General features: G+C 53.3%; 8 protein-coding genes across 8 annotated transcripts; 4 read left to right on the top strand and 4 right to left on the bottom strand.

The window, feature by feature from the left end:
- Positions 1 to 661: 661 nt before the first annotated feature.
- Positions 662 to 1,534, bottom strand: J4E90_008223 (uncharacterized protein; the record flags this gene model as incomplete). The annotated part of the gene is made up of 1 exon (XM_051437753.1): positions 662 to 1,534. The coding sequence occupies one exon, from the start codon at positions 1,532 to 1,534 to the stop codon at positions 662 to 664; it is 873 nt and encodes a 290-aa protein (XP_051288564.1).
- A 2,181-nt stretch (positions 1,535 to 3,715) lies between these two features.
- On the top strand, positions 3,716 to 4,876 carry J4E90_008222 (uncharacterized protein; the record flags this gene model as incomplete). The annotated part of the gene is made up of 1 exon (XM_051437752.1): positions 3,716 to 4,876. The coding sequence occupies one exon, from the start codon at positions 3,716 to 3,718 to the stop codon at positions 4,874 to 4,876; it is 1,161 nt and encodes a 386-aa protein (XP_051288563.1).
- A 905-nt stretch (positions 4,877 to 5,781) lies between these two features.
- On the top strand, positions 5,782 to 6,942 carry J4E90_008221 (uncharacterized protein; the record flags this gene model as incomplete). The annotated part of the gene is made up of 1 exon (XM_051437751.1): positions 5,782 to 6,942. The coding sequence occupies one exon, from the start codon at positions 5,782 to 5,784 to the stop codon at positions 6,940 to 6,942; it is 1,161 nt and encodes a 386-aa protein (XP_051288562.1).
- A 120-nt stretch (positions 6,943 to 7,062) lies between these two features.
- On the bottom strand, positions 7,063 to 8,615 carry J4E90_008220 (uncharacterized protein; the record flags this gene model as incomplete). The annotated part of the gene is made up of 2 exons (XM_051437750.1): positions 7,063 to 8,095; positions 8,152 to 8,615. 2 exons carry the CDS (start codon positions 8,613 to 8,615, stop codon positions 7,063 to 7,065), a joined length of 1,497 nt encoding a protein of 498 aa, XP_051288561.1.
- Positions 8,616 to 12,677: 4,062 nt separating this feature from the next.
- On the bottom strand, positions 12,678 to 13,499 carry J4E90_008219 (uncharacterized protein; the record flags this gene model as incomplete). Its single annotated transcript, XM_051437749.1, has 1 exon — positions 12,678 to 13,499. One exon carries the CDS (start codon positions 13,497 to 13,499, stop codon positions 12,678 to 12,680), a length of 822 nt encoding a protein of 273 aa, XP_051288560.1.
- Positions 13,500 to 14,512: 1,013 nt separating this feature from the next.
- NUO51 (NADH-ubiquinone oxidoreductase 51 kDa subunit, mitochondrial precursor) lies at positions 14,513 to 16,135 on the top strand (the record flags this gene model as incomplete). The annotated part of the gene is made up of 3 exons (XM_051437748.1): positions 14,513 to 14,806; positions 14,858 to 14,929; positions 14,978 to 16,135. The coding sequence occupies 3 exons, from the start codon at positions 14,513 to 14,515 to the stop codon at positions 16,133 to 16,135; spliced, it is 1,524 nt and encodes a 507-aa protein (XP_051288559.1).
- A 216-nt stretch (positions 16,136 to 16,351) lies between these two features.
- On the bottom strand, positions 16,352 to 17,080 carry J4E90_008217 (uncharacterized protein; the record flags this gene model as incomplete). The annotated part of the gene is made up of 1 exon (XM_051437747.1): positions 16,352 to 17,080. One exon carries the CDS (start codon positions 17,078 to 17,080, stop codon positions 16,352 to 16,354), a length of 729 nt encoding a protein of 242 aa, XP_051288558.1.
- A 1,650-nt stretch (positions 17,081 to 18,730) lies between these two features.
- On the top strand, positions 18,731 to 25,072 carry J4E90_008216 (uncharacterized protein; the record flags this gene model as incomplete). Its single annotated transcript, XM_051437746.1, has 5 exons — positions 18,731 to 18,782; positions 18,971 to 22,671; positions 22,832 to 23,059; positions 23,111 to 24,904; positions 24,959 to 25,072. 5 exons carry the CDS (start codon positions 18,731 to 18,733, stop codon positions 25,070 to 25,072), a joined length of 5,889 nt encoding a protein of 1,962 aa, XP_051288557.1.
- Positions 25,073 to 25,996: the final 924 nt, after the last annotated feature.

The following is a 25,996-nucleotide window of genomic DNA, read 5'->3' as shown; positions in this document are numbered from 1 at the left end:
CGAAGTCGGCAATGCGCTCAGGCCTGCTGCTGATCATAGATCCAGCTGATTCATGTTTCCCAATGCCAGGACATAGGAACGAGTAGTAAGCTATCAACTTGAAAGCATTTGGCAACAACTAGGAAGAATGTCCGGTAAATGGACGGCAAGTGACCTGTGCAAATTGTATGTTGTTCGTATGAGATGCGAGTAAGTTGCGCGTCTGAACATTCATCCTAGGCCTTGCTGCAGTGCGACGTGATGTGGTTCTAGAGTCCCCGAGCTACGACCGACCGAACATTAAGCTTCTGATTGCGACAACCCGCGACCCCTGCTCGATCTGCAGCCATCTGAATCGGAACCCACGCCCAAGGCTTTGGTGAGAACTCTCACCCCGCAAGAGCTTGCTGACAGTCAGCTCGGGTCCGTACGTTTGGGTCAAGAAACCCAAAACTGACGGGCCGCTGCGGCGGCTGTAGAAAAAAGGTTTCTGTAATACAATTGCGCCATGATGAGCTTGCTGGCTTCCAGGGTGGTGGTGAGTAAAAGTGTTTTGGCGTGCCGGCCTGTGCATAAGATGTGCACGCGATCGAGCAGCGCACTGTGAGTCGATTCGGCGCATTCCGAGACAGCAGGCTAAAGTAACATACGACTGGTAGGTCACATCCGTAGTATTCTGATATCAAATAAAGCGCACCGGTTCTTTTCTGGATCGGTCGACCTTGAGGTCAAAGACGTCGGGTCGCTGATATCCACCAACTACATCATGGTATTGTTTGCCCTCGATGCAGTCATTAAGATTGATGTCGGCATACAGTATGTCTTCTTGATCTTGCAATGCGTGCACATGTTCTTTCTCCACACCTTTGTAGGTGAAGCTAGGCAATGGCGCGCCGGTAGGGTCCAGGAAGAAGGTCGCGGCGCGAGGCATAGCGTGTAGGGTCTCGGCTACCACATCCGCTTGACTTGCACCCTCGATGATCGTCTTGATGGCATCTTCACCAAGATGGCCTGAGCATGCCACACCGAAACATTTTGCTTCAAAGCAATGCGCTGCAGCACGGGTCTTGTTTGCGGCTAAGTTGTCGTAGTTTGTTCCACGCGCAGCGCTTGGACTCGACTGTTCATTGCTATCGTCGGTAGTTTGCTCGGCGGTTTGCGCTGTGTGACGCGAAGTTCTTGTCGGCCATATCGTCGGCCACGTTGATATATGAATTTGCTCTGCTTGCGCGATCAAAGAGTACCTTGCAAGTGCATTAGTGTTTTCGCCACAGATTAACGCGCCGATACGCCCGTATTGCGTGTTAGCAACACGCAGCCCATAGCCGTCACCGCTACTCCATGTGAGCTTTTCGAAGAAAGTCGGGACTAGCTTTCGATGGTGAACCAGGACTTCGCCTTCGGTTCCAATGAAGATGTTCGAATTGTACAGGCAGCCGTTGCTGTGTCGCGACCTTTCGCTGAAGCCGATGCTCACTAGGATGTTGTTCGACCGAGCCGCCTCGCGCAACGCCTCCATTTCATCGCCATCAGCATAGATAGATTCTTGTACCATGCGCTGGAACAGGGAGTGGTTTTCAGTAGGGGGTCGTAGAGAACTCCAGATCGGAAACGCAGAGATGTAGGTTTCTGGAAAGACCACGAGGTTGGCCTTGTTAGATGCCGCTTGTTTGATGAAGGATAGAGCTTTATCTGTTGTTTTGCGTGCATTGAGAAAGACGGGTGATGCGTGACAGGCAGCAACGCGTAAGCTGCTTGCCATCATGGAAGGCTTCTTCGATCTGTGCTCGTGTCTGTGAGTGAAGAAAGAGGACAGTGTTGATGGTACCTAGGCATTCAACCCCGCGTCTGCGGCGTGATTTCCCCGCACCTCTTGGAACCACGCAACCAGTTCATGTTGTCCTCACGAGCTTCTGCAAGCTCAACAGTATTCAATAATTGAGCCTGCTGCATCACTGGAGTGTTCTGTGATCTCTGGTCCTCTCTCGGTTCCCAAGCGGCTGTCACTACGCCAAGAGGGGGCATCGTTTCACGGACGGGTTTTACACAAAGCGTTGCCTTCACGAAGCCCCCTAATTTCGCACACCCAGAAGAGACAGCTTCATCAGCCAAGCCATGGCTGACTTACTATTGAGAGGCATCGAACGCGATGCTTTGCAGGGAGCGAGCAAGGGAAGACGGAGATGCGACCTAGGCATAATCGGACTTGCCCGGTTCCCTAGCGGATGGTGCTGACACCCACTCTTTCAGCTAGAGCTGTGGCGTAAAATCGATACACAGCGTTGACTTGGAATGTTCGCTGTCGGTGGATAGAGACCAGATGTGAGCAGGAACCCGTGGCCCGGTGGACGAGAGCCTTGGCCGTTACGCGCTAACCCACTAGCGTATTCAGATTGTAAATTGTCTGGGCCACTGTTCACTCCTTCATCGTTCCTCAGTATCATGTATAATCCACACACGTCTGTTCGCGCGAGAAAAAGTTCTTTCAGTAGGCGGTTAGGGGACGTGTGACTGTGCCGACATTGAAAGACCTGCATTACAGCCCACTGAAGTACAGGCGTAGCTTCGGAGCGGCGATCCGATGCGGTAGCACCGTAGGTACAACATCAATCGCAGGGAGCAGCTAATTTCCTGAGATAACGAGCATTCTTCAGGAAGTCCGGTATGCACATGGCTCGATGCAGCATGTGTGTACGATCGATGTTGTGACCTCGGGACAAGGACAGCAATTAGCCGCCTTGCCACAACGCCCGACCAGAGCACACATGACACATGATCTTCATCATCGTTACGTTGCCGTATTGATGAATTATCTCATTTTTATCTCAATATTTTCCATTTGAGGTTCGTCAGGAAGCAGAAAGTTGTAATAACTCAGTATAGTCGTAATTCTGACGGGGGAATAACGACGTTGGCTGCATCATTCATTCAGCATTAATCGGCCAGAGCATAGCCCGTCGCTATATCGCCATCGGTGACCGATGTAAGGCTTAGTGAAGCAGCGGAATCAAGGCGCTGCTTGCTTTGTCACCAACTCGAGAAGTTGGAAGGCGTTTCAGCCTAGCTCGTGGGATAAGTGACGTTCCAGGTCCGGCAATGTGCCGAGCAACCTGGGAATCCCACGGCAGTGACCGAAGCCACCTTCCACGTTTCGAGCTGGTTCCGGTACCTCAATTTCAGGAACTGTGCAGCCATTATCAATCTACTGACCAATCAAGCTACCGCGACGGCACCGATTGTTGCGAAATTCCGCAGTGGGTCACCCGCGTGCCTGGACTGATAATCCTGACATGAACCACATCGGTCCGATGCAGCTTCGGTGCCCTGTGCGTCCAATTCATGCTAAACAACAACCCAGTCGCGACCGCCTCTGGAGCGCTTGGCGACACAGCGGGACGTAGTGGTGCTCCACTTTAGACGTTTTGACAGGATTGTTTATCAGATGAAGGGACTTCGCGGCCCTTCTCCGATGACGCAAATGGTTTCGAAACCCAAGTTGGCAAGTAGCGCCATGGAAGTCCAGTTTGGCACAGATGGTGTGCAGGCAAGGGTTAGATGGCATGCAAGATCTTGTGCCCAGAGTGACTTGCATGCCGAGTAGGCACAGCTCTGCCCGTCCCATGTCTCCCAGGCTTGACTGAGGAGGTATAAGAGTCTTGGGATCTTCCACTCAACCCATCTTTCACCCAACGTCGATCTTTCCTGCTCTTAGATACCCCAACAGTACTCGCTCAAGATGCGTTACTCACTCCTTGCTTTCGCTACTTGCGCTCTGGCAGCACGCCCTTTCCTCAACGAGCCCGATACTGGTATCGACGACCAGTTGGCTGGATTCGTCGCTAATGACACCCTACCTCCTCTTAAGTCTTTGGTTGGCCTGCCAGACTTCCAATGGGTCGGCCGCCAGCACATGAACACCTCCGCCTACACATACTACCGCAACGGAGCGGCTGGCGAATGGTCATACCGCAACAACCTCGAAGTCTTCTCGCGCTACCGATTAAGGCCCCGCGTCCTCCGCGACATCACCAACATTCAAGCCTCAATGCCTACAACTATTCTCGGCCACAACTTCTCAGCCCCGTTCTTCATCTCCCCATGTGCACGCGGTGGATATGCCAACGAAGATGGTGAGCTTGGCCTCGTTAAGGGTGCCGGCGAAGGCGACATCCTTTACATGACCTCGCTCTACTCTTCCAAGAGCTTGGAAGACATCTACGCTGCTCGTCCCAACGGCTCAGAGCAAGTCTTGTTCCAACAAGTCTACCTTGACGGTGACATGAACGACACCCAGGTCCTCTTCAAGAGGATCGAGGATCTCGGTGCGAAGGCCATTGTCCTGACTGTCGACTCTCCCGGTGATGGTGTCAGGCATCGTGCTGCCCGCTACGGTGTCGGTTCCGCCGATGTCAACCTGAGTCTTCTGACTTGGGATCTGTACCAACAGCTGTCCAAAATGACCTCCCTGCCTATCATCCCCAAGGGTATCCAGACCGTCGAAGACGCTCGCGAAGCCGTCAAGCAGGGCGTAAAGGCCATCTTCCTCTCTAACCACGGTGGCCGTCAAACCGACACTTCGCCATCATCCCTCGAAGTCGCCCTGGAAATCTACAACGAAGACCCTGAGATCTTCCAGCAAATCGAGGTTTACGCTGATGGAGGTATCCGCTACGGAACCGATGTTCTCAAGCTCCTCTCTCTCGGTGTGAAGGCTGTCGGTCTCGGAAGGCCCTTCATGTACGCCAACATCTACGGCGCTGAGGGTGTCGCAAGGGCGACAGAGATGCTCAAGTACGAGCTCATCAACGACGCGGCGAACATTGGTGTAACCGACCTTAAGAAGATCGGCCCAGAGTTTGTTAACTGGAAGTCTCCTGCTGTTAGCTTCAGCGTATAGACGGTGACGTCACCAGTTCTTGCTGCGCAGGAGCTCGAAAATTCCCTTCTCTTCAACTAGATGTATATACTTTTAGCGAACAATTTATCAAGACTTTCTTCAACCTTAAATTGCCGTTACGTTCTGCACAATCTATGATCACGACTAAACAGGCTACAAAAAGCTATAGACGATAAGGCTTACCGTTGTCGCGGAGGCTGGAAGGTGTAACAAAGTAAGCATAGTTTGTTCGGCGGTATCGTCAGTATTGTCACAACAACTCCTCACGTTTGAAGCGTCAAAGAGGCTACTTTCTACGCGTTCACGCGTTCAAAAAGCAAGTCCGTAGCCTTCCAGGGTCAAACACGCTAGTGTCTTAGCGTGCTGCGCGCCTTCCCGAGGCCCAGTCTCACGACTCTTGCTTCCATCCCAACCCCCGATATCAGTCGCCCGCAACCATCGAGTAGAGAGCGTCAGATGCTGTCCGATAAGCATTCGTGGTCTGCTCAGCAACAAAATGCGCAAAGTATCAGTGACGCCGCCATAGCCCGTTCACTATTCGCAGGCCCATTCGGTACCTTATCGCGCGCCTTATCGGCCACGTGTAGGGCGCATCTCAAGCAGTTCCCATGAAAATGCGCTGCATCTCTAGCCCTCCATACGCGATGACATACTCAATCGGACATCGATTAGGTAATGAAGACACTCGCGCTAGACATTGAAAGGCAGGTGTACGCCGGACGCGACAGCGTCCTACACTAACAATATTTCCTCGCGCTTCATCTACGGCTTCCATAGTTGTGCCTCACCTCAACGCGGTTCTCCTCTCAAACTCTAGCAAGAACAAAGCTATTGGTATAGTATCTCGGATCTTCGCTGCTCACGTCCCAGTCGACTTGAACAGAATTAGCGGACTCGGCCAAGTCATGGTACATGCCACGGACACGGATGCGAAGCCACAAGATGCGACAAAACCCTCGACGCAGAGCGCTACTATCGGGAACGGAGTGAACACCTTGTCTGGGAATGACGTAGTCATCAGCTACCGCGGTGGCATCATCGAGAATAGGCACAACATACACGCGGCCATTGTCGACGCTTCTGGCAAACTACTCTCCACAATTGGCGACTACCAAAGGATGACCCTTGCGCGATCATCAACGAAGCCAATCCAGACCCTTGCGATCTTGGAGACTGGAGCTGCGGAGAGATTCGATTACGATGACGCAGATGTAGCGCTCATGTGCGCTTCGCATAGTAGTGAACCTCGACATATCGAACGAGCACAAGCGATGCTAGAGAAGACGGGAGAGAAAGAGGGGGTACTCACGTGCGGCGGACACTCCGCTCAGAACGCTGCTGTCAACCGTGCATGGATCAAAGAGGATTTTGCACCGACTGCTATCTACAACAATTGCTCCGGAAAACACGTCGGTATGGTAGCAGGTGCGGTGTGTCTGGGTGTGACAACTCACGACTACTACTTACATGAGCATCCCATGCAGCAGCGCGTGTACCGAGCTGTTGAGGATGTAAGCGGACTCAAGAAGAAAGAGGTGCTGTGGACTGTCGACGGTTGCAACCTCCCTACGCCGGCGATGCCTCTTCCGAACCTCGCGCTCATGTTTGCAAGGCTTGCGAATGCCGCTGACCTTTCCGATGGTCCCTCGAAAGAGATACTCGATCAGAGAACGCGACATCTAGCTCTGATCCACAAGTGCATGGCCAGCTACTCTGGGCTGGTCGCTGGCGAAGGCCGCTTCGACACAGCGCTCATGACGCCTTATAACGGACAAGTTGTCGGCAAGATCGGAGCGGATGCTTGTTATGCAGTAGCAGTTCGTGCTCTACCCGACGCTGATCTGGCTGGGGTGAATCACGGTGCTATAGGAATTGCCGTTAAAGTCGAAGATGGGAATCTTGATGTCTTGTATGCTGCCGTCATGGAGATTCTGGAACAGCTGAACATCGGTTCAAGCGAAGTGAGGCAGTCGTTAGACGGTTGGCGATATCCAACGATTGTCAATACTGCAGGTGTTGTCACAGGCGGTTACAAACATTGCTTCAAGGTCCGAAGTGTGGTGTAGTAATAATCTTGCAGAACAGTATCGACACATATTACCCATCCTCTATAGCCCTCTGAACCGAGCTGCCGCAACATACCACCCCTACAAACTGAAACAACATGTTGATGATCCTTTTAGGGATCAGGAATTGGCCGATGTAGCCGGGAAGCATTCCATCAGGCGCTCCGTGTAAGGTATCAGATCTTCAAGAAGCTCATCTAGCTCCATACCCAACGGAGCAAAGCTAGCCATCTTCAAGAGTATGGAACCCACCTCTTTACAAAAGACGGGGAGCGTCATGCCATCAGACCCACGCCATGTTTGGATCTCTTGAACCATTCTGGAGTAGGGACGTCGTGCTTTCTTCTTCTCCAGTGGAAGGTCTTTGTAGCCGGTTAGTATGGCTTGGCCTTCACCGGAAAGACCAGTAGCCTCGCGGAACTCGACAAGTGTTCTCAAGCATGCTAGCCATCTGTTCAGAGCACTTTGATGCTCATCGTACTCGCTTCCCAATGCCTTCCTGAGATCCTCGACATGTTTCACAGCCATCATGTCGATGTGTTCTACAACCTTCTGCAGTTTTGCAATATCTTGGCGTCCTGGATTCTGGGATTCAAGAAGATCGTCGAGCTGGATTCCCAGCTCACTACGATCATGGAGGAATTGAGCCCCCATAAAGTTCTCCGTCAATTTGGTCTTGCTTTTGACGGATGACTCACTGGCTTTCGCTGAGCTGCTGCCAACTTGGGATCTGCTCTGTTTACGCTTGCTGTTCTCCAACGCTGTGATTCCAGTACCCGCACGCCTTTTCGGAGGTATTACCACAGAAGCACCGTGTGTGACACGAGTTTGTGAAATGTCCTGTTGTGTGGAAGATGGATTTTTCAGTGATCGGGTCTTGGAGGCTGGGACATTGGGATTCTCTTTGGATTTGGAACTGTTTGAATCGCCAGTCGGAGAAAAGCGAGCGAGCTCATCCATACTGGTATCAGGCGATGGCGACATGCTGCGGATACGCCTGGAGTTACCGACCCGTACGGCGTCCATGAAGCTTGTTGGCGGTGTGGGATCCTCGGTTTCGGGCGCGGCGTCAGAGGCTTCCCCTTTGCGTCTGTCATCTTCGGCCTTACGACAGGCACGTTGGATGATATAGCCGAACACGTTTAGTCGGATCCTGAATCGCTGAATGTTAGTCCTCATCGTTCTGCTACTGAGCTGCTATGAACTGACTTGTTTCGATCATCAGGATCTCCATAGATGAGATGTCTTGGATACCCGTTCTCGGCGGACTCTGAAGCGTTCTTGGATTTGGGAGCAGACTCGGCATCAAGGGCTTCACTGAGCGCCCCAGTGACATCAGGAGTAGTGAGAAACTCTGCTACCACTCCGTCACTCCATATCTTAGGCCCAGCCCCTTCGAGACACTCGTTGACAGTTTCGTCCAGAGTGATACGCTGGCTGACAAGTGCTTCGCGTATGGCGTTTCTTGATTTGTAAAGCAACGCGATTTCGTGAACCTTGTCGTTCGTGGCTATCCAGAATTTTCGAATTGTATCGTTCGACTTGAATCTTGGTCGTCCTGGCTTTGTGGGGTCGGTGAACCCGTTTAGTAGCCCCAGTTGAGAAAGGTATGATGAAGCCTTGGTTGATCCTCTGGTGCATTCTTGAATCAGGGCTGTAAATTCTGGTGGCATAGCCAGGAACTGTGACGACAATCTATTGCTGCCGGCTTTTCGATTCGGTTAGACAAGACTTTCAACGCTTGCTTGTGTGGATTTGGACATACACTCTATTTGCCAGATGCTGTTTGGAACAATATCGTCGTCGTCGCCACCTTCGGTATCTAAATCAGAGCAAGGGGGATAAAGGTATAAGTTCTGCGTAGAACGATATTTGACAAGCTCGAGTGCAGTACCATGAGGCTGGCGTGCAAAAAGGGAGCACATTCTATCAGTTATAACTTGGTGGTAATATTCCTTTACAGCTGTATATTGCTCACCAAGACTGACCTGTGGCTTCGGCGACTCGGCGTAGAGCTACCACGGCGATTTGACGGGGAGGATTTCCGCTTGGCAGGGACTATTACATCCCATCGTACGACACGTATCCCCGGTCCGGCTTGAGATGTACATACTCAATGCCATATTCGCACTAGCGGTGGCTGCATTATGCATCGCTTTCTACTGCACGGATACTATCTTACGCTTACAAGTACGTAGTTTCGAGGATAACTAATTTTTCAACCTTCAAAGTGCCTCTTACAGGATGGGCACAAGCTCTAAAAGACCCCTGATATTAGCTTCACGAGAAAGCTCAGGTCATATTCCGGAGTTCGCTCGCTTCATCACGAGCAAGCTGCCACAGGTTTTGACCATACTGTCAGATATTCTGCTCTTATCTAGAATATGCAATTTCGGGGAACGTATCCTAGCGTAGAAACTCTTTGCGCGATCGGCAACGAGGAGGACCTTCATAGCGCTATTAAGGATGAAAATACTGGTCAAAATGATGTTGAGCAGCAAGACATTATGGTAAGCTATCCGATAGGCCAAGAGTTGGTCTGAGAGCGTCCTTCCAAGGTTCGCTAAAGTTACGTGGAAGCTATGGCCTGTCCCTTTCTAGGTCCCCTGTTTTGCACCGACGGAAAGGGCTGGGCTCGTGCTTCAGCAATTATACGCGCCTTACCGGGCGGGAGTAGCAAAGCCGTTGCCGCATTTCGTGCTTCCATAGGATTCTATGAGCTGTACGTCAGCCCTACCTTGGAGGCAAGCATTGAATCCTTCGTGCAAGATCTGAGAGACCAATGCTTCGAGATAGGCTCACATCAGAGCGAGAATCTGGCGTCTTCATTCAGTCCACCTGACATCGGGAATAAAGGACTGCCCAGGCCGCCCAGATGCCATTACCGATGACACCTACGTAGCGTAGGCAACAGTATCCACAAGCCTGAACCCCTGGGGAAGAAAAGAAAGCAAATTCTGCAGTTGGATTCAACGGGTGGTTGTGACAACGCCCATAGGCCGACTGGGGGCTTTTGGCTAGTCGAGCCGAGTGCATGCAGTTATGAGTCCGAATCACACGTTGACGAGTCATGGAAAATGTAAGAAAGTGATGAGCACGGCTACCGGTGAAGCTCTAGGAATCCTACATGGCGTTTGCTCCCTGGCGTGGTAGTGTGCACGCACCTCATGTCACTTGGTAGCTGATACACAAACACCGCCGCTAACTCCATTCAACCGTAGAGCCAACCGCGCCGCATTGCTGATCCTGCGCAGCGATGACTAGCGACTCCTTTATTTCGGCAACGTACCGCCCCGTTTAATTTTACGTGTCGGTGGCGTACGCCACTGGAGCCGAAAAGAGATTAGGAGACTAGGAGCCGGACTGCGTCTGTGGCGTCGCCTTAACCGACTTTCCGACACTTGAGGCTCCGATGCAGGGGTCGTTTATTCCGATCCTTGGTGTAGACCGGCCCGAGAGATAGTTCGTACATCTGTCAAAGTGTGGCGTTGCTTTGATCGGGTAGAAAGAATGGATTGAGAACATCTGCTTGCATCTATCATGCCATCTACTGCCCATTTTCCAGCGAAGAAGCAAATTCACAAACTCCTGACCCGTACATAACCCGCGATGATAGACATGAAACAGGCGCAAAAGGACTAATCGAACCCAACAGCCTCGCAAGTTAACATGCTGACATCTCCAGTTCCAGGAGAATGATCTCGCATCGCCTTGTCCAGAATTAACAACAAACCGCATGCCATAAGAAAGAATGCCCCAACAAAGAGTATCACAAGGAAGAGTTTGCGGACTGACCACACGATACATCTTAATGCCAGAGTCAACCAAGAGAGCAGGAGAGCTGTCCATGTGCGACCGATATTCGTGGAGACGGTGGGGGCTTCCGTAGACTCAGCCACTTGGTTTGAGTGTTTGATCTCTTGTGAAGGTCGCCCCCGTATTTTCATGCATGCACGCTGAAGGATCCAGCATGACACGAGCGTTTTGATGCTGTGAGGAATAAGTTAGGTAGCTCTCAGACCCTCTGTAATAATACTGACTTGTTGCGATCTTGATCATTTTCATACAAGAGGTAATCGGGACGAACATAGTCCTGGTTCAGTTCGTCGATGTCGTTGGCGCGTGGCTTAAAGCCACTATCGTGGTCCCATAACAAGGGACCATACTTCTTCATGAGTGGCTCCACGTTCGTATCGAGAAAGGTGGGTTGCGAACGTATTGCCTCACATAGTTTTTCCACGGAGAGATACGTGTCAGAGATTTGATCCACAATCTCTTTAGTCGCTTTGTTGAGGTCGCCGGCTGTGCCCTCGTATCTGGGTCGTCCTCGTTTGGTTCCGCCTTTGTCGCCTACAGAGGGTTTTCGGAGTCCCAAAGGCTCGGTGTAATGGTGAACTCGGGCTGTTTTGGAAGTAGCTTCGAGTAGCTTTTCCAATGGTTCGGGTGGTTTGGGGGTCGCCATGTGAGGACCCGCACCGAGAAACAGCATTTGGAGCCAAAGCAGTTGGCGAGTTACGAAACTGGAAGGATGTCAGTCAATATATCAGATAGTGGACGCGTTGCTTTTAACGCCCGAAAGGGTCACATCTCCCATAAAGCACCCACGAATCCGTGAAGATCGCTTACCTGTCGGAGTTGTGCGAGTCGGTAGAAATAGAGAGGTGCTGAGTCCGAGATGTTAGGCACAAGCTGGATCATGCAACAAGAACTCAGCTTTGAGGGAGTAGATGATCTAAGTACGCAGACGAACCTTGAGCCCTCACTGTCCTCCCCCAGCAAATCTCAGAGCGAACAGCGTGGCTCAGAGACATGTGTAATTCCAGGCTTGTCTCAGTGACCATTGTTGTTCGAGCGAGACCCGGCTCACTGCCACTGAGACATGATGGCTTTCTACAAAGATCCCGGTCGCGCATGGTGAGTGAGACATGCCAGGTGGGTAGATGCATTCCTGTTGGTGCCAAAAGGTTCTAGCCGAATGCTGGCTCACTGTCACGGATGCTTTTTAGCTGTAGCTTTGCCTATTGGCAGACAGAGAAATTGGGCTGAGCAGCGATGTCGGGTTTGTCCCGGTGTGTCTAGCAGTGCGATCATTGCTTGTGGTTTGCGTTGCTTGGAAGACTAACCTGTCGGTGTGACTCCGACCAGTGGGTCTCATTCGCCGACATCATCAACGACACATCGGCCAGGATCCCAGGGTGTTTTCTGTGTGAGGCCCTGCATGCAGCCCGGTATCGTATCGTGCTGTTTTGTGCAAGTTGGGTGAAGTGGAAGCCGCGAAGAGTGCACCTGCAGCGATGTTTAGCGCGAACGCGTGACGTCACGCACCAACGCACGTCATGGAGGATGGTAGCTGAAGACAGAGCTTGAACGCCTTCGTAACGCTATCATTATCAAGATCGCAAATAATAGTGTTGGGAAGCAACTCAGGGTAGTTTGAGAAGTTGACAATAGTTGGATTGCAGTCGATCGACTTGCTCACGCTTGCTACCTTCCCGCCGAAAGTGCCCAGTCACCTCATACAAGGGAAACGCTGAACAGGTCTGCAGACTACATTGACCTAAAACCTTGCAAAGGAGGTGACCTGAAGTCAACGTAGGCTCTAGGCTGTTCAGTTTTTCCCTAGGTTGGCGTGCAGTCATCCCCTAAGACATACTGGAACGCCCGACCATCCTGTCAACGCCCACCCAGAACAGCAAACAAATGCAAACTTTTTAGACGCTTTTGGATCACCCACCTCATTTATTACTGGCCAGCTTCTCTGTCATCGCCAGCAGCTCGTTCTGAATGTCCGCCTCTTGCTTGACCTTGATCCTCTTTGGCTCTGATTCGGCGCTCGCCACAGCGGCCTCAGCGTTCCGATTAGAGATGAAACCTGCATATACTGCAGCCATATCACCAGGTCTAGGTCTGGGTCGCTTCCGCATGGCTGCTGCCGGGGTTTCGAAGTACGGTGAGCCCTGGATAGCGTTGGGGCTCATACTTAGTGGCTTGATGTTGCCGTCGATAGGGCCAGGGACGTAGGGGCTAGGCTTGAACATAGCCGGCATGGTACCGCTGAGCGAGATTTGCATGCTAGCCTTGATTCTCTTCGCCTGCGCTTCCTCTGCTGCTCTCTTCACGCGCCAGTCAGGGGTGTGTTGTCCTGATGAAGCTGGGCGACCACAGAACTCATATTCTGCTAGTTTGGAGCGACGAAGTGGACCCCTGGCAAATACCGTGGTAGAATTTTCGAGATACGCTGGCCGGCCACGATTTGGCCTGCTGGCTGTGATGTTACCCGAGTTGTCAAAATTGTAGGGCCAGAATGTGCTGAGCTCCTTCGCGGTATATGTTTGGGAGTTGTAGACTGCGTAGCAGGCTTTATCGTCGAGGTATACGTACCTTGGAGGCTCCTTTCTGCCATAGATGATGGGACGTGGTACATTTGCCATGTACATCTTCCAGGTCGGATGACCGCGGACTGTAATCTTCGACCGCATAACGAAGGCCTTGTTGGAGTCGCCATTGCCATCGCCATCGTGCCAAAGGATTCTCATTCGTTTGCCGTCGGAGACCATTGTATTCTCCCGGCCGGGGGTTGCTGCTGCAATGTACCCAGGTTTGACCATGATGTATCCGTCTGGGTGTTATTTTACCTTACCTTCCAGAAAAGTTTGACCTATGCAGACGGATACAGGGGTTTGCGGGAGCTGGGGATTGTAGGGCTGCTTATTTGATGCCTGGAATCATGAATGGAAAAGAAAGGGGGACTTACCACTGAAATGAATGATGATGATGATAATGATGATGATGATGAAGAAGGAAAGCTCGGTCAGAACGATATGGGGGAGGGAAGAGGAGTCGTGAAATGAGAGAGGAGTATTATATAGAACTTCAAGAGCTCTGCTGCCAGCGAAGACGGAAGCCAGTAACCACGTGGCAGGTGAGACGTACCTTGAAATCCATCATGATCCACTACCACGAGGTTTAGACAAGAGGAATGATGGGTGTTGACAAGATGCCGCGCTATATAATCAGGGTCTCCAGCAAGACAGCTCGTAGCTATCAGACATTCCACACAACAAACTGAATGTTCGATGGCCTGCGATCAACGAGACTAGCATTAGCTCGTCTCAAAGGCCTATGCTGCTCTTTGTGAAGACACCGCACAACGACTAAAATGGGTGCTTGCAATTGACGTGGAAAACTTGAGAAAGGTTCCACGATAGAAATACATTACTGCTCGACACGAACACTGTACGATAACAAAAGGTATCTTTGAAGAGCGTGGTTCACGGCATTGTAGGAGCTGAGAGGAATGTTGCGAGTGATTCTGGACGAAAAGGGTGTAATTGCATTCTTGCGGCATCTCGTCGATGGTCCGTGACGATGATGATGATGGTGCGGTCGAGTCGGACCTTCCTGGCGGATTGATGTCAACGATGTTGGCTCGGGCCAATCAAAGACGCCAAGAAAACGGTAGGTCATCCAGATCGAACTTCACGACCGCCACCACTCGCATCGCCAGACCCAACGCTCGCTGGACCCCCGAGCATCAATTGCGCGAGACAACACACATAAAGCAATCACGATGCTCGCACGACACGCACCTGCCTCATCGGCGCTCAGCGCGGCCGCCCACCGAACGCTGCCCGCGGCTTCGGCAGCTACTCGCCTTTCGGCCGCCGCCCCCCAGAACCGCACACAGAAGAGGACGCTCGCGACGGTCCAGGATGCGCCACCAAAGAGGACATACGGCGGCCTGAAGGACCAGGACAGAATCTTCCAGAACCTGTACGGACACCACGGTGCGGACTTGAAGAGCGCGCAGAAGTACGGTGATTGGCACAAAACGAAGGAGATCCTGCTCAAGGGTCACGAATGGGTGTGTAGAGACAAGCATACACGGCATACGAATCAAGGCTGACGGGTATAGATCATCTCTGAGATCAAGGCTTCTGGTCTCCGTGGCCGAGGTGGTGCTGGTTTCCCCTCTGGTTTGAAATGGGTAGGCAACGTCAAGACCTGTTACTGCGACCTCTGCTAATGGATGCAGTCATTTATGAACTTCAAGGACTGGGACAAGGACAGCAAGCCCCGCTACTTGGTCGTCAACGCCGATGAGGGTGAGCCCGGGACCTGCAAGGACCGCGAGATTATGCGCAAGGACCCCCACAAGCTCATCGAGGGCTGCCTCGTCGCTGGCCGTGCCATGAACGCTACCGCCGCCTACATCTACATCCGAGGAGAATTCTACCACGAAGCCACCGTACTCCAGCGCGCCATCCAGGAGGCATACCAGGCCGGTCTTATCGGCAAGAACGCCTGCGGTTCCGGATACGACTTCGATGTCTACATCCACCGAGGAATGGGCGCCTACGTCTGTGGTGAGGAGACCTCCCTCATTGAGTCACTAGAGGGCAAGCCCGGAAAGCCTCGCTTGAAGCCTCCGTTCCCCGCTGCTGTCGGTCTTTTCGGATGCCCTTCCACTGTCGCCAACGTCGAGACTATCGCTGTCGCACCCACAATTTGCCGACGAGGAGGCAGCTGGTTCGCCGGCTTCGGTCGTGAGCGCAACCAGGGTACCAAGCTATTCGCCATCTCCGGTCACGTCAACCACCCTTGCACTGTAGAGGAGGAGATGTCCATCCCTCTCCGCGAGCTCATCGACAAGCACTGCGGTGGTGTCCGTGGCGGTTGGGACAACCTGAAGGCTATCATTCCTGGTGGTTCCTCAACCCCCGTTCTGCCCAAGCACATCTGCGACGACCAACTCATGGACTTTGACGCGCTCAAGGACTCACAGTCTGGTTTCGGTACCGCCGCTGTCATCGTCATGGACCAGTCCACAGATATCGTCCGCGCCATCACCCGTCTTGCCAAGTTCTACCACCACGAATCCTGCGGTCAGTGCACACCATGCCGTGAGGGATCAAAGTGGACTCACCAGATCATGGACCGCTTCTCCAAGGGCCAGGGTCGTGAGCGTGAGATCGACATGCTCCAGGAGTTGACCAAGCAGGTCGAGGGTCACACCATCTGCGCGTTGGGCGAGGCCTTCGCATGGCCGCTGCAGGGTCTCATCAGGCATTTCAGGCCAGAGCTTGAGGCTAGGATGCAGGACTACGGATTGAAGAACGGTGGTCAGGCGCTGGCAGGTGGATGGGCACACGATTCCGCCAAGAAGGGTCTTCTTGTCTCGCCCGGCCAGTAGAGGAAGAGCTGGGAGATTTGTACTATGCATTTTCCATGTGTTTTGAATTTTGATTTCGGCGTGCAATTACTTTGAAGAGCTGAGCTGTAAATAGTTTCTCGGCGCAAATAAAGCAAGATTGAAATTGACTCGCATGACATCCTTTCTCGCAGTGATGACAGCAACGCCAGAAACGCCTTGCAAACTAAAGTAACAGTATGTCCCTTGCCCTCGTTCTTAGGTCCCCATGCAGATCTGGATAAACTCCTCCCTCGAAATCGCGTTATCGTTGTCCATGTCGAACTCCTCAATCATAGCCACCAACTCATCATGCGATAGCGCCTCACCCAACTCCCTCGCAACACGTGTAAGATCCTGCAGGGTAATCGTTCCCTTCCCGCCCTCGTCAAATAGCTCAAAAGCCCTAAGAATCTCATCTCTCGGATCACGACTCAAGATCCTCTGTGCCATGAGCGTCTGGAACGCCTGAAAGCTCAGCAACTGTCTTCCAGGCGCCGCATACTGCTGCTGTTGCTGTTGTCTCGAACTCTGCTTCCCACCCTGCTGACCGCCCTGCGTCCCATACTGTTGCAAAATACCCAGAATCTCCTGCTTGGGCAAATCAAACCCGAGTGCTTTCATCGCCACTTTGAGCTCGTGGTAGTCGATGTAGCCGTCCTTGTCGAGGTCGAAGAGGTTGAAGGCTTCGCCGATCTCTTCTCGTTGTTCTTCTGTGAGCTCGGCGAGGGAGGCTGCGCCGGAGGCTTCCATGCGTTGGGCGGATTCGCGCGCGGCGCGCTCGCGTTCTAGGCGCTCAGATTCGAGGCGTTGGGCGTTTTTGGGGTTGGGCGGGAAGGCCGGTGTGCTGCTGAAGGTGGGTTGCGGTTGGGTGGGTTGTTGGGGTGGTGCGGTGCGGTTTAGGCCGTAGCGTGGGCCAGGGCCGAGGGGGTTGGAGGATGTCGCCATGGAGTATCTTGAGGCGGTGGTGGTGGTTGAGGATGTGTGTTGTGGGACTGGTGGGGTGCGCGATGTGGTGGTGGACTTGCGCGCGCGGTCTGTTAGGCGAGATATAGGCCCAGGGAAAATTGCGAACGTTCACGACGGCTGTAAAGTTATTTCGTGGGGTTGCGACAATCCTCCTCTGTTTGGAGATTCTCGATGTGAACAAAGATGCGCAGTGGTTTGGGACGCGAAGCGCGTCGGGCGTGCGAGCTTAGCTGCAGCTCTAGCGCGATTTGGCCTGCAGTGGGGAATTGAGTTCCAAGGTCGTGTAGGGCTGACAGAGTCCCCGGCATACCATTTTGATGTATATTCTGGTACAATATCAAATTTAGTGCCTGTTCATTCATTCTCCGTCCCCAAAGCAATCGCAGTATCTTCCTTCGTTTGATCTGTTTTCATCACGGAGGACCCCCCGATTACTGCCACGAATCTCCATGCAGCTGATCGAACCACCGAGGCAGTTAGAGCGCAAGCAATATGCATTGCATGTAAGCTACCCACATTCGACTGCCTATCGGACCTTCCATCTTCACATGATCTGAAAGACGCCTGCCTTATCGACCAACCCTGCACTTGGAATGACGCAGTAAAGCGGCTGAGAGGAGGGCGTGAAGTAAGGGAGCGTATTGTCTCACCAGGCGCAAAAACAAGTCCTTTGTCTGGCACACCTTCGTCCCAGCCAGAGTCACAGTCATCCATCTCTGGCTAGATCGGTCTCTTCCTTGCAATATGAGTCCGGTTGCGCGAGGATTTGTTGCCAAGGCTGTCTTCAGTCACCAGGCAGCCGTAGGTAGCAACAGGTATCCATCAGGCATCTTTTCGCACAAGTCGCGCCCAGAAAGCGTGTCGTATTATTCGTCAATTGCTGTCTCGCTTTGTCATGCGTGCAGCGGCTGCAACCGTATCGAAGAGTCTTTTGCTGGCAATCGTGTTTAGGAGAGGCACACGTGACGCCCGGTGACGGGTTAGCGCAATTTTGACGTGCCTTCCTCCTAAGTGCAACCTCACCTTTGCTTGTCCCTCCAAACTCTCGCGCCCGTCGCTCTTTCCCTTCCATGACGGCCATTTCACTACTTAATCAGTGCCGCGCCTGATCTTCTTACTAATTCCACTCTTTACTCTTTTGCTCCTCGCAGCAAACCCCCACCGCGCCTTGTTCTCGTCCGCCCATTCCTTGGCGCGTTTTCCGCGAAGCTCTCATCAACACCTGCCTCTCTAAGAGCTGCAGCACCTCGATTCTATCAACCACCCCACAACCTCACGACTCTACAGCGCATTGCTAGCCAACTAGACACCAGCACGCGCGCAATCCGTCGGACACGCTCAAAATGTCCTTCGGCGGTGGTTTCGGGGGCTTTGGCTCCAACAACAACAACCAGTCCACTGGCTTCGGTGGATTTGGCTCAAGCAACAACAACACATCGACTGGTATGTACAAACTCTTGCTTGAATTCTTGGATCCCTTTACGCGCGACCGCTTCGATGCGCCCTGCGACATCGCCACGGCCTCCTCGACGAACCGTGTCTAACTTGCCCTCCGCCTCAGGCTTCGGCTCAAACGCGAACACCGGGACGAGCATATTCGGCGGCGGCGCAAACAACACGGGCAGTACAATGTTCGGTGGCGGCAATAACGCCAGCTCGAGCTCGCCTTTCGGCGGCTCAGGTACGTGGACCGGTTGCGCTTCACTATCGCGTCGCTATTTGGATCACTCCGCGTTTTGCGAGGTCGCTATTTGAAGTGCTACAGGGTTGCCAACAACGCTACGTGTTCCGGTGCTCCATCGCGATAGCCTCGACCTTCACGCGGATCCATTTTTCACGACCCGGACCAAAGACTAACTTTCTCTACAGGAGGCTTCGGCGCTAACACGGCACCCAAAACCACTTTCGGTTCGCAACCCTTCGGCAGCTCGACAACAGGTGGCGGTCTCTTTGGCGGTGGAGGTGCTTCAGGTGGCAGCGCGTTCGGCGGCGGCGGCTTCGGAGCCTCGAACAACAACACTACCTCAGCTTTCGGCGCCAGCAACACAAACACTGGAGGTGGTCTTTTTGGCCAGGCCAAGCCGGCGACGGGCTTCGGCGCTTCAACAACAACTAGCGGAGGTCTGTTCGGAGGCGGCAATACCAGCAGCGGCTTCGGATCCACCAACACGAACACCACAACGGGCGGTTTTGGTTCCAGCACTACTGGCGGTTTTGGTGCAGGCAACGCCCCACCTCCAAACAACGGCACCGCCAGTACTCCGTTTCAGGCATTCCAGGAGAAGGATGGCACAGGCAACGCGCAGTCGCAGTACCAGACCATCACCTTCCAGCAACCGTACACCAACTACTCCCTCGAGGAGCTACGAGTAGCCGACTATAACCAGGGCAGGCGGTATGGCAACCAAAATGGCCAAGCTGGAGCGTTCGGACAGAGCACTGGTTTCGGCGGATTTGGTAGCAACAACAACACCACCGCTTCTACCGGCGGCTTCGGTGCAGCGGCCAACACTGGCGGCAGCTTGTTCGGCGGCGGCAACACCAACACCGGTACCACATCAGCATTCGGTCAGAGCACCGGTTCTGCGTTTGGAGCAAACAACAACACTGCGAGCGGCGGTCTTTTCGGTCAGAACAAGCCTGCCACTGGTGGACTATTCGGCTCAAACAACAACACCACAACTGGAACCACTGGTGGCCTCTTCGGAGGTGGCGCTCCTGCGACAAACAACACTACAGGTGGGTTTGGGTCTGGAGGCGGCGGTTTCGGTGCATCCACAAACACTGGTGGTGGTCTGTTTGGTCAGAACAAGCCTGCGACTGGCGGCGGTCTCTTCGGAGGCGGTGCCGCGACCAACACCACCTCAACACCTTTCGGAGGTGGTGCCACGAACACTGGTGGCGCGTTTGGTCAATCGAACACCACCGGCGGTGGTCTCTTTGGTCAATCCAACAACCAGGCCTCCTCTACCCCCGCGTTCGGAGCCAACAACACCGCCACAAACACCGGCGGCGGTCTCTTCGGCAACAGCACGGGTGGAGGCTTTGGACAGAACAACCAGGCTCCTGCTCAGAACAACACCTCTGGAGGTCTCTTCGGCGGTGGCGGTGGTGGCTTCGGTCAGAACAACAACAACCAGCAAAAGCCCGGTGGCCTCTTCGGCGGTGCAAGCACTGGCAACACGGGCGGCGGCGGTCTCTTTGGTCAAGCCAACCAGACCCAGCCAGCTTCTGGCGGCTTGTTCGGCGGCTCTACTGCTAACAACAACACCAACAACACTGGAGGTGGTTTGTTCGGGCAGAAGCCTGCTACTGGCGGCAGTTCTCTATTCGGCGGCAACAATGCTAACACCGGATCATCTGGTGGAGGCTTGTTCGGCGGTCTTGGGAACAACAACAACACCCAGCAGAATACAGGAGGTGGTCTCTTTGGTGGTGGTCAGAACAATAACCAACAAAAGCCCGGCGGGTTGTTTGGCGGTTCTACATCGAACCAGAATACTGGAGGCGGTCTCTTTGGCGGCGGAATGGGACAGCAGAACAACCAACAACAGGGTCTTGGTGGCTCACTCTTCTCGAACCAAAACCAGCAACAGGAGCAGCCGAGCCTCAGCAACAGCTTATTCGGGGCTTCAGGAAGCTCGCTGCTGAACACATCGATGAACACCAACCCTTACGGCAACGACGCCCTCTTCGCTGGCCTTGCTACCCCAACACAGAGCCCTGGCCCAATCGCGACTCCCTTATCGAGCAGTCAGAAGAACAAGAAGAACGCCATCCTCCCTCAGCACAAGCTCAACCCGGCTGCTTCGACACGTCTTCTTACACCGCAAAACAAGAGGGGCGGTTATGGATTCTCATACTCCACGTACGGCACTCCAGTTGGTGGTGCGAGTCAAAACGGTGGCCAACTCGGCGGCAGCCTGTTTGCGAGCGGCAGTTTGTCTCGATCCCTGGGTAAGAGCCTTTCCACGAGCAACCTCCGGAACAGCTTCACACCCGAGACGAACAGCATACTAGCACCAGGTGCCTTCTCCAACACGGGACGCAACTTCGGTAACGGCAGTCTCAAGCGACTCAACATCAACCGTTCAATCGCCAACCGGGCCCCACTGTTTGACGAGCCTTCCCAGAAGCGCGTCAGCTTTGCTGGTGGTGAGAGCCCGAACGGTGGTGCTAACGGAGAGACTGCGCTGGTCGTCAGGCAAGATGAGGAAGATGCTTCTCCTCGGTCCAACAAGGAAACCAACGGCGAACCTTCTCGCCCAGCAATGCAGCAAGTTAACGGAACGGAACTCGCCCGCGTTTCTGAGGAGCACGTACTTACCCCCAAGTCCTCTGCATCCATCAACGTTCAACCAGGCCAGGACCCCAAGCCAGGCGAGTACTGGTCAAGTCCCTCGCTGGACCAGCTGAGGAGGATGAGCAAGCAGGACCTCAAGAGCGTAGCCGACTTCATTGTCGGTCGTCACAACATTGGTCAGATCAAGTTCAACCACGGCAAGCCTGTCGATCTGTCCGAAGTCGATCTTGACAGACTGTTCGGCGACATTGTACAGCTCAATGCTCGTAACGCTACCGTGTACGGAGAGAGCTGCACCTGCCTGCCAAAGCCACCGCTAGGTAGCGCCCTGAACCAGCCTTCTGAGATTGTCCTTGGTAACTCTTGGCCTCGCAACAGGGCTGGCAAGAAGGATGTCAAGCATCTTGAGCGTCTCAAGCGAGTGGCTGGCACTACTTTCATCAAGTACAACCAGTCCACTGGTGAATGGACCTTCTCTGTTCCTCACTTCTCGTCTTACGGTCTGGACTACGACGACTACAGCGAAGACGAAGGCGAAGACGAAGATGCGTCAAGCGACCTCAGCGACGTCCCTGATACCCCCGCTGAGCAGCAGCACCGCTCGAGCCAGATGACCAGCACGCCCCAAGACGACTCCTTCATGAGCCCACAGTCGCAGTCTAGCCCTGATGACACCTTTGACTTCAAGAAGGGAATGCGCAGTAGCCGTACTAGCGTGCCTGGTGGCTTCGGCGATGAGACGGCGTATGTGGATGACGAAGATATGGAGGACACCCATGGCGAGTCTTTTTTAGGGCAGCGCTCCGTGGGTTCGCTTGATGGGCAGCACGATGCTGACTACTCTGAAGAGAGCGAATCGGAATTGGCACGCGACCAGAGCATGGCGGACTCTGTGTCAGGACCAGTTCGAACCACGGAGCAAGACACCGCTAAGGAAGACCCGTTCAGGAGCACTTTGAAGCCAAAGTCGATCTTGAAGCCTAGCCAGCTCATGAAGCTCGGAGCAGGCACACCTACAAAGGCGCAACCGGTATTCGATGACGATTGGGCAAACCAACTCCAGCGCACAATCAGCCCAAAGAAGCAGGATCGATTTGCTCTCCGCGAAAGCCAGGGCAACGTACTACGAGAACACGAAGCGCAGCCTACGAAACTATCGCAGTCCTTTGGTGCGCGACAGATGACTACTGCCATGGATTTGATGGACTCTCTCTTCGGTGAGACTGAGAAGCAACAGTTTCCCAAGCGTGGTGGACACGGTATCGAGGTTTGAATTCCCCTTCCTATTGTTTGTATTCATGGGGCGTTCTCTATGGCGGGTTTCCTACGTGGTTCTCCTTCATAGATTGACGCTAGGACCTTACGTCCGCCCGTGTATGTAGTCACAAATTGATATGGGGCAAGATTGCTGAAACTCTTGTCTCTAGTTACCCTATTCCAAGCGACCCAAAACCGCCTCCGATCTCGACGAACTTGCCGATGCCGACAAAGAGTTCCACGGTTGCAGCAAACCCCACTTCAGCGAAACCAACGTCCTGATCTACGGCAACAAGGGTCCCTCGCACCTCGAAGGTGGTGTCTTCGCAACCGCTCAAGACCCACTCGTCGATGCTACAAAGGATATGCGCTTCGTCAAGATGCCGACCTTCACTGATGTAAGTTTTGGTCTATGACTATGGCTATGATGTTGTTACTGATCATTGTAGTGTGCATCGGAAACTCTGTCGCTTCAGAAACAGTACACGAAGATCTCCAGAACCCAAGGCGTACCTTCAGCAAGACTCGTGACTGATCCCGCCCCAGTCGAGTTCTCCAGCATGGCAAAGGCCGTCGCGCTCGACACGCCAGCTGGTGTTCATGAACAACAGGCTTGGCAGCTACTCTCGCTTCTGTTCGACGATGCCGACACGATTCCAGCCGATGTGCCAGAGGAGAACGTCAACACCTACCGGAAGGAGAAGTTGTCTGATTTCTGGAAGCTCCTCGTCTGGGAAGATGCGCAGAAGCATGCCCAGCAAGCTGCCTCGCCTGAAGAGCGCGCGATCGCCCACCTCAGTTGCAACAACGTTGCCGAAGCTTGCCATACATTGCTGGACGGGCTCGACCTCCGGTTAGCCACGATGGTCGCGCAGATTGGTGGTGATGAAACGATGCGCCAGAGCATGGTAGCTCAGATCGAAGAGTGGCGGCGTCTGGATATGCTTTCCGAAATGGAGGACGCCCACCGTGCCCTCTACGAACTCCTAGCCGGCAACTGCAGCAAGTCCGAGGGCAAAGCGGGATCTGGCAAAGAAAACCGTGCTTCTACCTTTAACGTCTCGAGCCGGTTTGCCCTTGACTGGCGACGGGCCTTTGGTCTTCGTCTGTGGTACGGTACGATGATTGACGAACCTATCGAGATGGCTGTCGCGCAGTTTGCGGACGCCGTTAGAGACGGTAACGAAGACGTCAAACCAGTTCCCTGGTTCATTCAAGACAATGCCGACATGGGCTGGAAAGATCCGGATGCTGAGCACCGAGAGGATCTGCTTTGGGGCATCCTCAAGCTCTATGCGGCAGAGAAGATGAGTCTTCCTGCAAATGTCGAGGACGTTCTCGCTCCCGAAAACGTGTCCGGCAACCCCTTCAACGCCCGTCTTTCATTCCAGCTCTTCCAGCTCTTCAAGTCTAGGCAAGAAGATGATGCTGAGGCTGATGAGCGCAAGGTCGCTATGCCTACCGCTCGCGGTCAAGACGAGGAAGATGACGATTTCCGCCGGTCACTGCAGTCATGGTCCGCACCTGGCGCTGCAGAAGATGTGCAGGCAGCGAATCCACTTGTCGAGTTGGGTGATAAGATCACTCTCACATACGCGGCTTCGCTACATACATCAGAGCACTGGACCACTGCGATCTGGGTATACACACATCTGTCTTCTCCAGCGACGCGGGAGCACTACATCCGCTCGCTCGTCAACCAGTTCTCAAGCTCCTATACCTTGGAGGAAGGCGATGCCACTTACAAGTACCTCACATGCAATCTCCAGGTACCTGCAACATGGCTTCACGCTGCCGCAGCACTACAAGCGAAGTCAGGCGGCGATGCCTTACGCGAGGCGACTCATCTCATCAAGGCCGACGAGCTTGAAGAGGCACATGAAGTGCTCTGTCGAAAGGTCGGTCCTGAAGCTATCGTCTCTCGCGACTACGATGCCCTTCGTGAGCTCATGGGTGGTTTTGTGTCCACGTCGCCACCTGACCGCCCAAAGGAAGCGCTACAAGGCTGGGCCCAAGGCGGTCAGATCTACTTCGACTACATCGAGTTGATCGACCTGACCGGCCAACGCTCAAACTACCGCGTCGACGAGGAGCTGGACAACCGTGTCAAAGAGCTTCTGACCAAGCTACAGCGCGCACTGGAGATTGCCGGACGCGACAGGCTAGGTACATGTGGCCTGGAGGAGCGTGTTGCGCTCATGGAGATCGCTGGTACTGTTGCCAACCTTATTTCAAAGACTCAGGTAAGTCAGACTCTTTTTCATTTTCATGTGGCGTTTGAACTAACAATCATACAGCAATCCAACCGCAACGCCATCCTAAAGCTCCCCCTCACCGAGGACCTATGGCTGAAGCACTCGATCGATCTCAGTACAAGCTACTACCGCAACGTCATGGTCACTAGTCGGTAGATCCGGTATGAACATGAACTTCTCTCAGGTGGATACGGTTGGTACGACAGCGAGCGATCAGACTTGCGTGATCTGCTCGAACAGGAATGGTTGACTGGTGTAATTAATCCAGAGCTCATGGCGTATTGAGGTTTGGGTTATAACTGAATCGATTTTTCGCGAATGAAGCATGCATGTCGGGGTATTGATTAGACTGGGGAGGAAAAGCGACTTCACTTCGATCATGTGTATAATAGGTTTTGAGTGTGGAAAATGAGTTTAATGCATCGTTCAGGTTATTCTGTGGTGTTCTTATTCTGGTGCTGATACTGAGCTTTGTCGTACCTGTCAAAGTGCTCCGATTGAAAACATGGATTTGGAGCTTGAGCTTTTGTTGTAGAAACGCGGGCCTCAAGTTCCGAGACATGAAAGTTGCCTCCAGACTTTTCGAAATAAGGGTGTCGAAGTGAAGATTGGTAGTGACGGACGAAACATGGAGGTGGCAGAATATGACGACTCGTATCTCTCCACGCTTGGTGGCCGTGAATCTGTCTGAGCTGGTGGTACTAATGCATGTGGTAAGCACATATGCAGACCGTCCTAGCTAGCTTGTCCGAGTATATAAATCTCAGCTACGACTCTCAAGCTTCTTTCCTTACTTTCCATCATTCCCACTGCAAATTTCCAAAAACCGGATCGCCAGCCTGATGTTGCGCGCTCTTCCGACTTTCTAAATCCGGCGTCAAAGAGTTCATGTGAAGCAAGGCTTGAGCTCGTCATCATACTCAAAAGCGCAAGAAAAATCTCCCATGAGAACGGGATCGCGCCCCCGAAACCAGAATATCATACTGAGGATATCGATGAGAGACGTGCACTCTTGAGCCGCAACGTATATCGCTGCCCGAACACATCACTGCATATCTTCTGGAGACAAGGCAGAACTTC

This window comes from Alternaria incomplexa, assembly GCF_024043165.1.
Source record: "Alternaria incomplexa strain BMP 0042 chromosome Unknown scaffold_12, whole genome shotgun sequence".
NCBI classification, from domain to species: Eukaryota; Fungi; Ascomycota; class Dothideomycetes; order Pleosporales; family Pleosporaceae; genus Alternaria; species Alternaria incomplexa.
The sequence above is the reverse complement of the archived record's forward strand: the minus strand, read 5'-3'. Positions and strand labels throughout refer to the sequence as shown.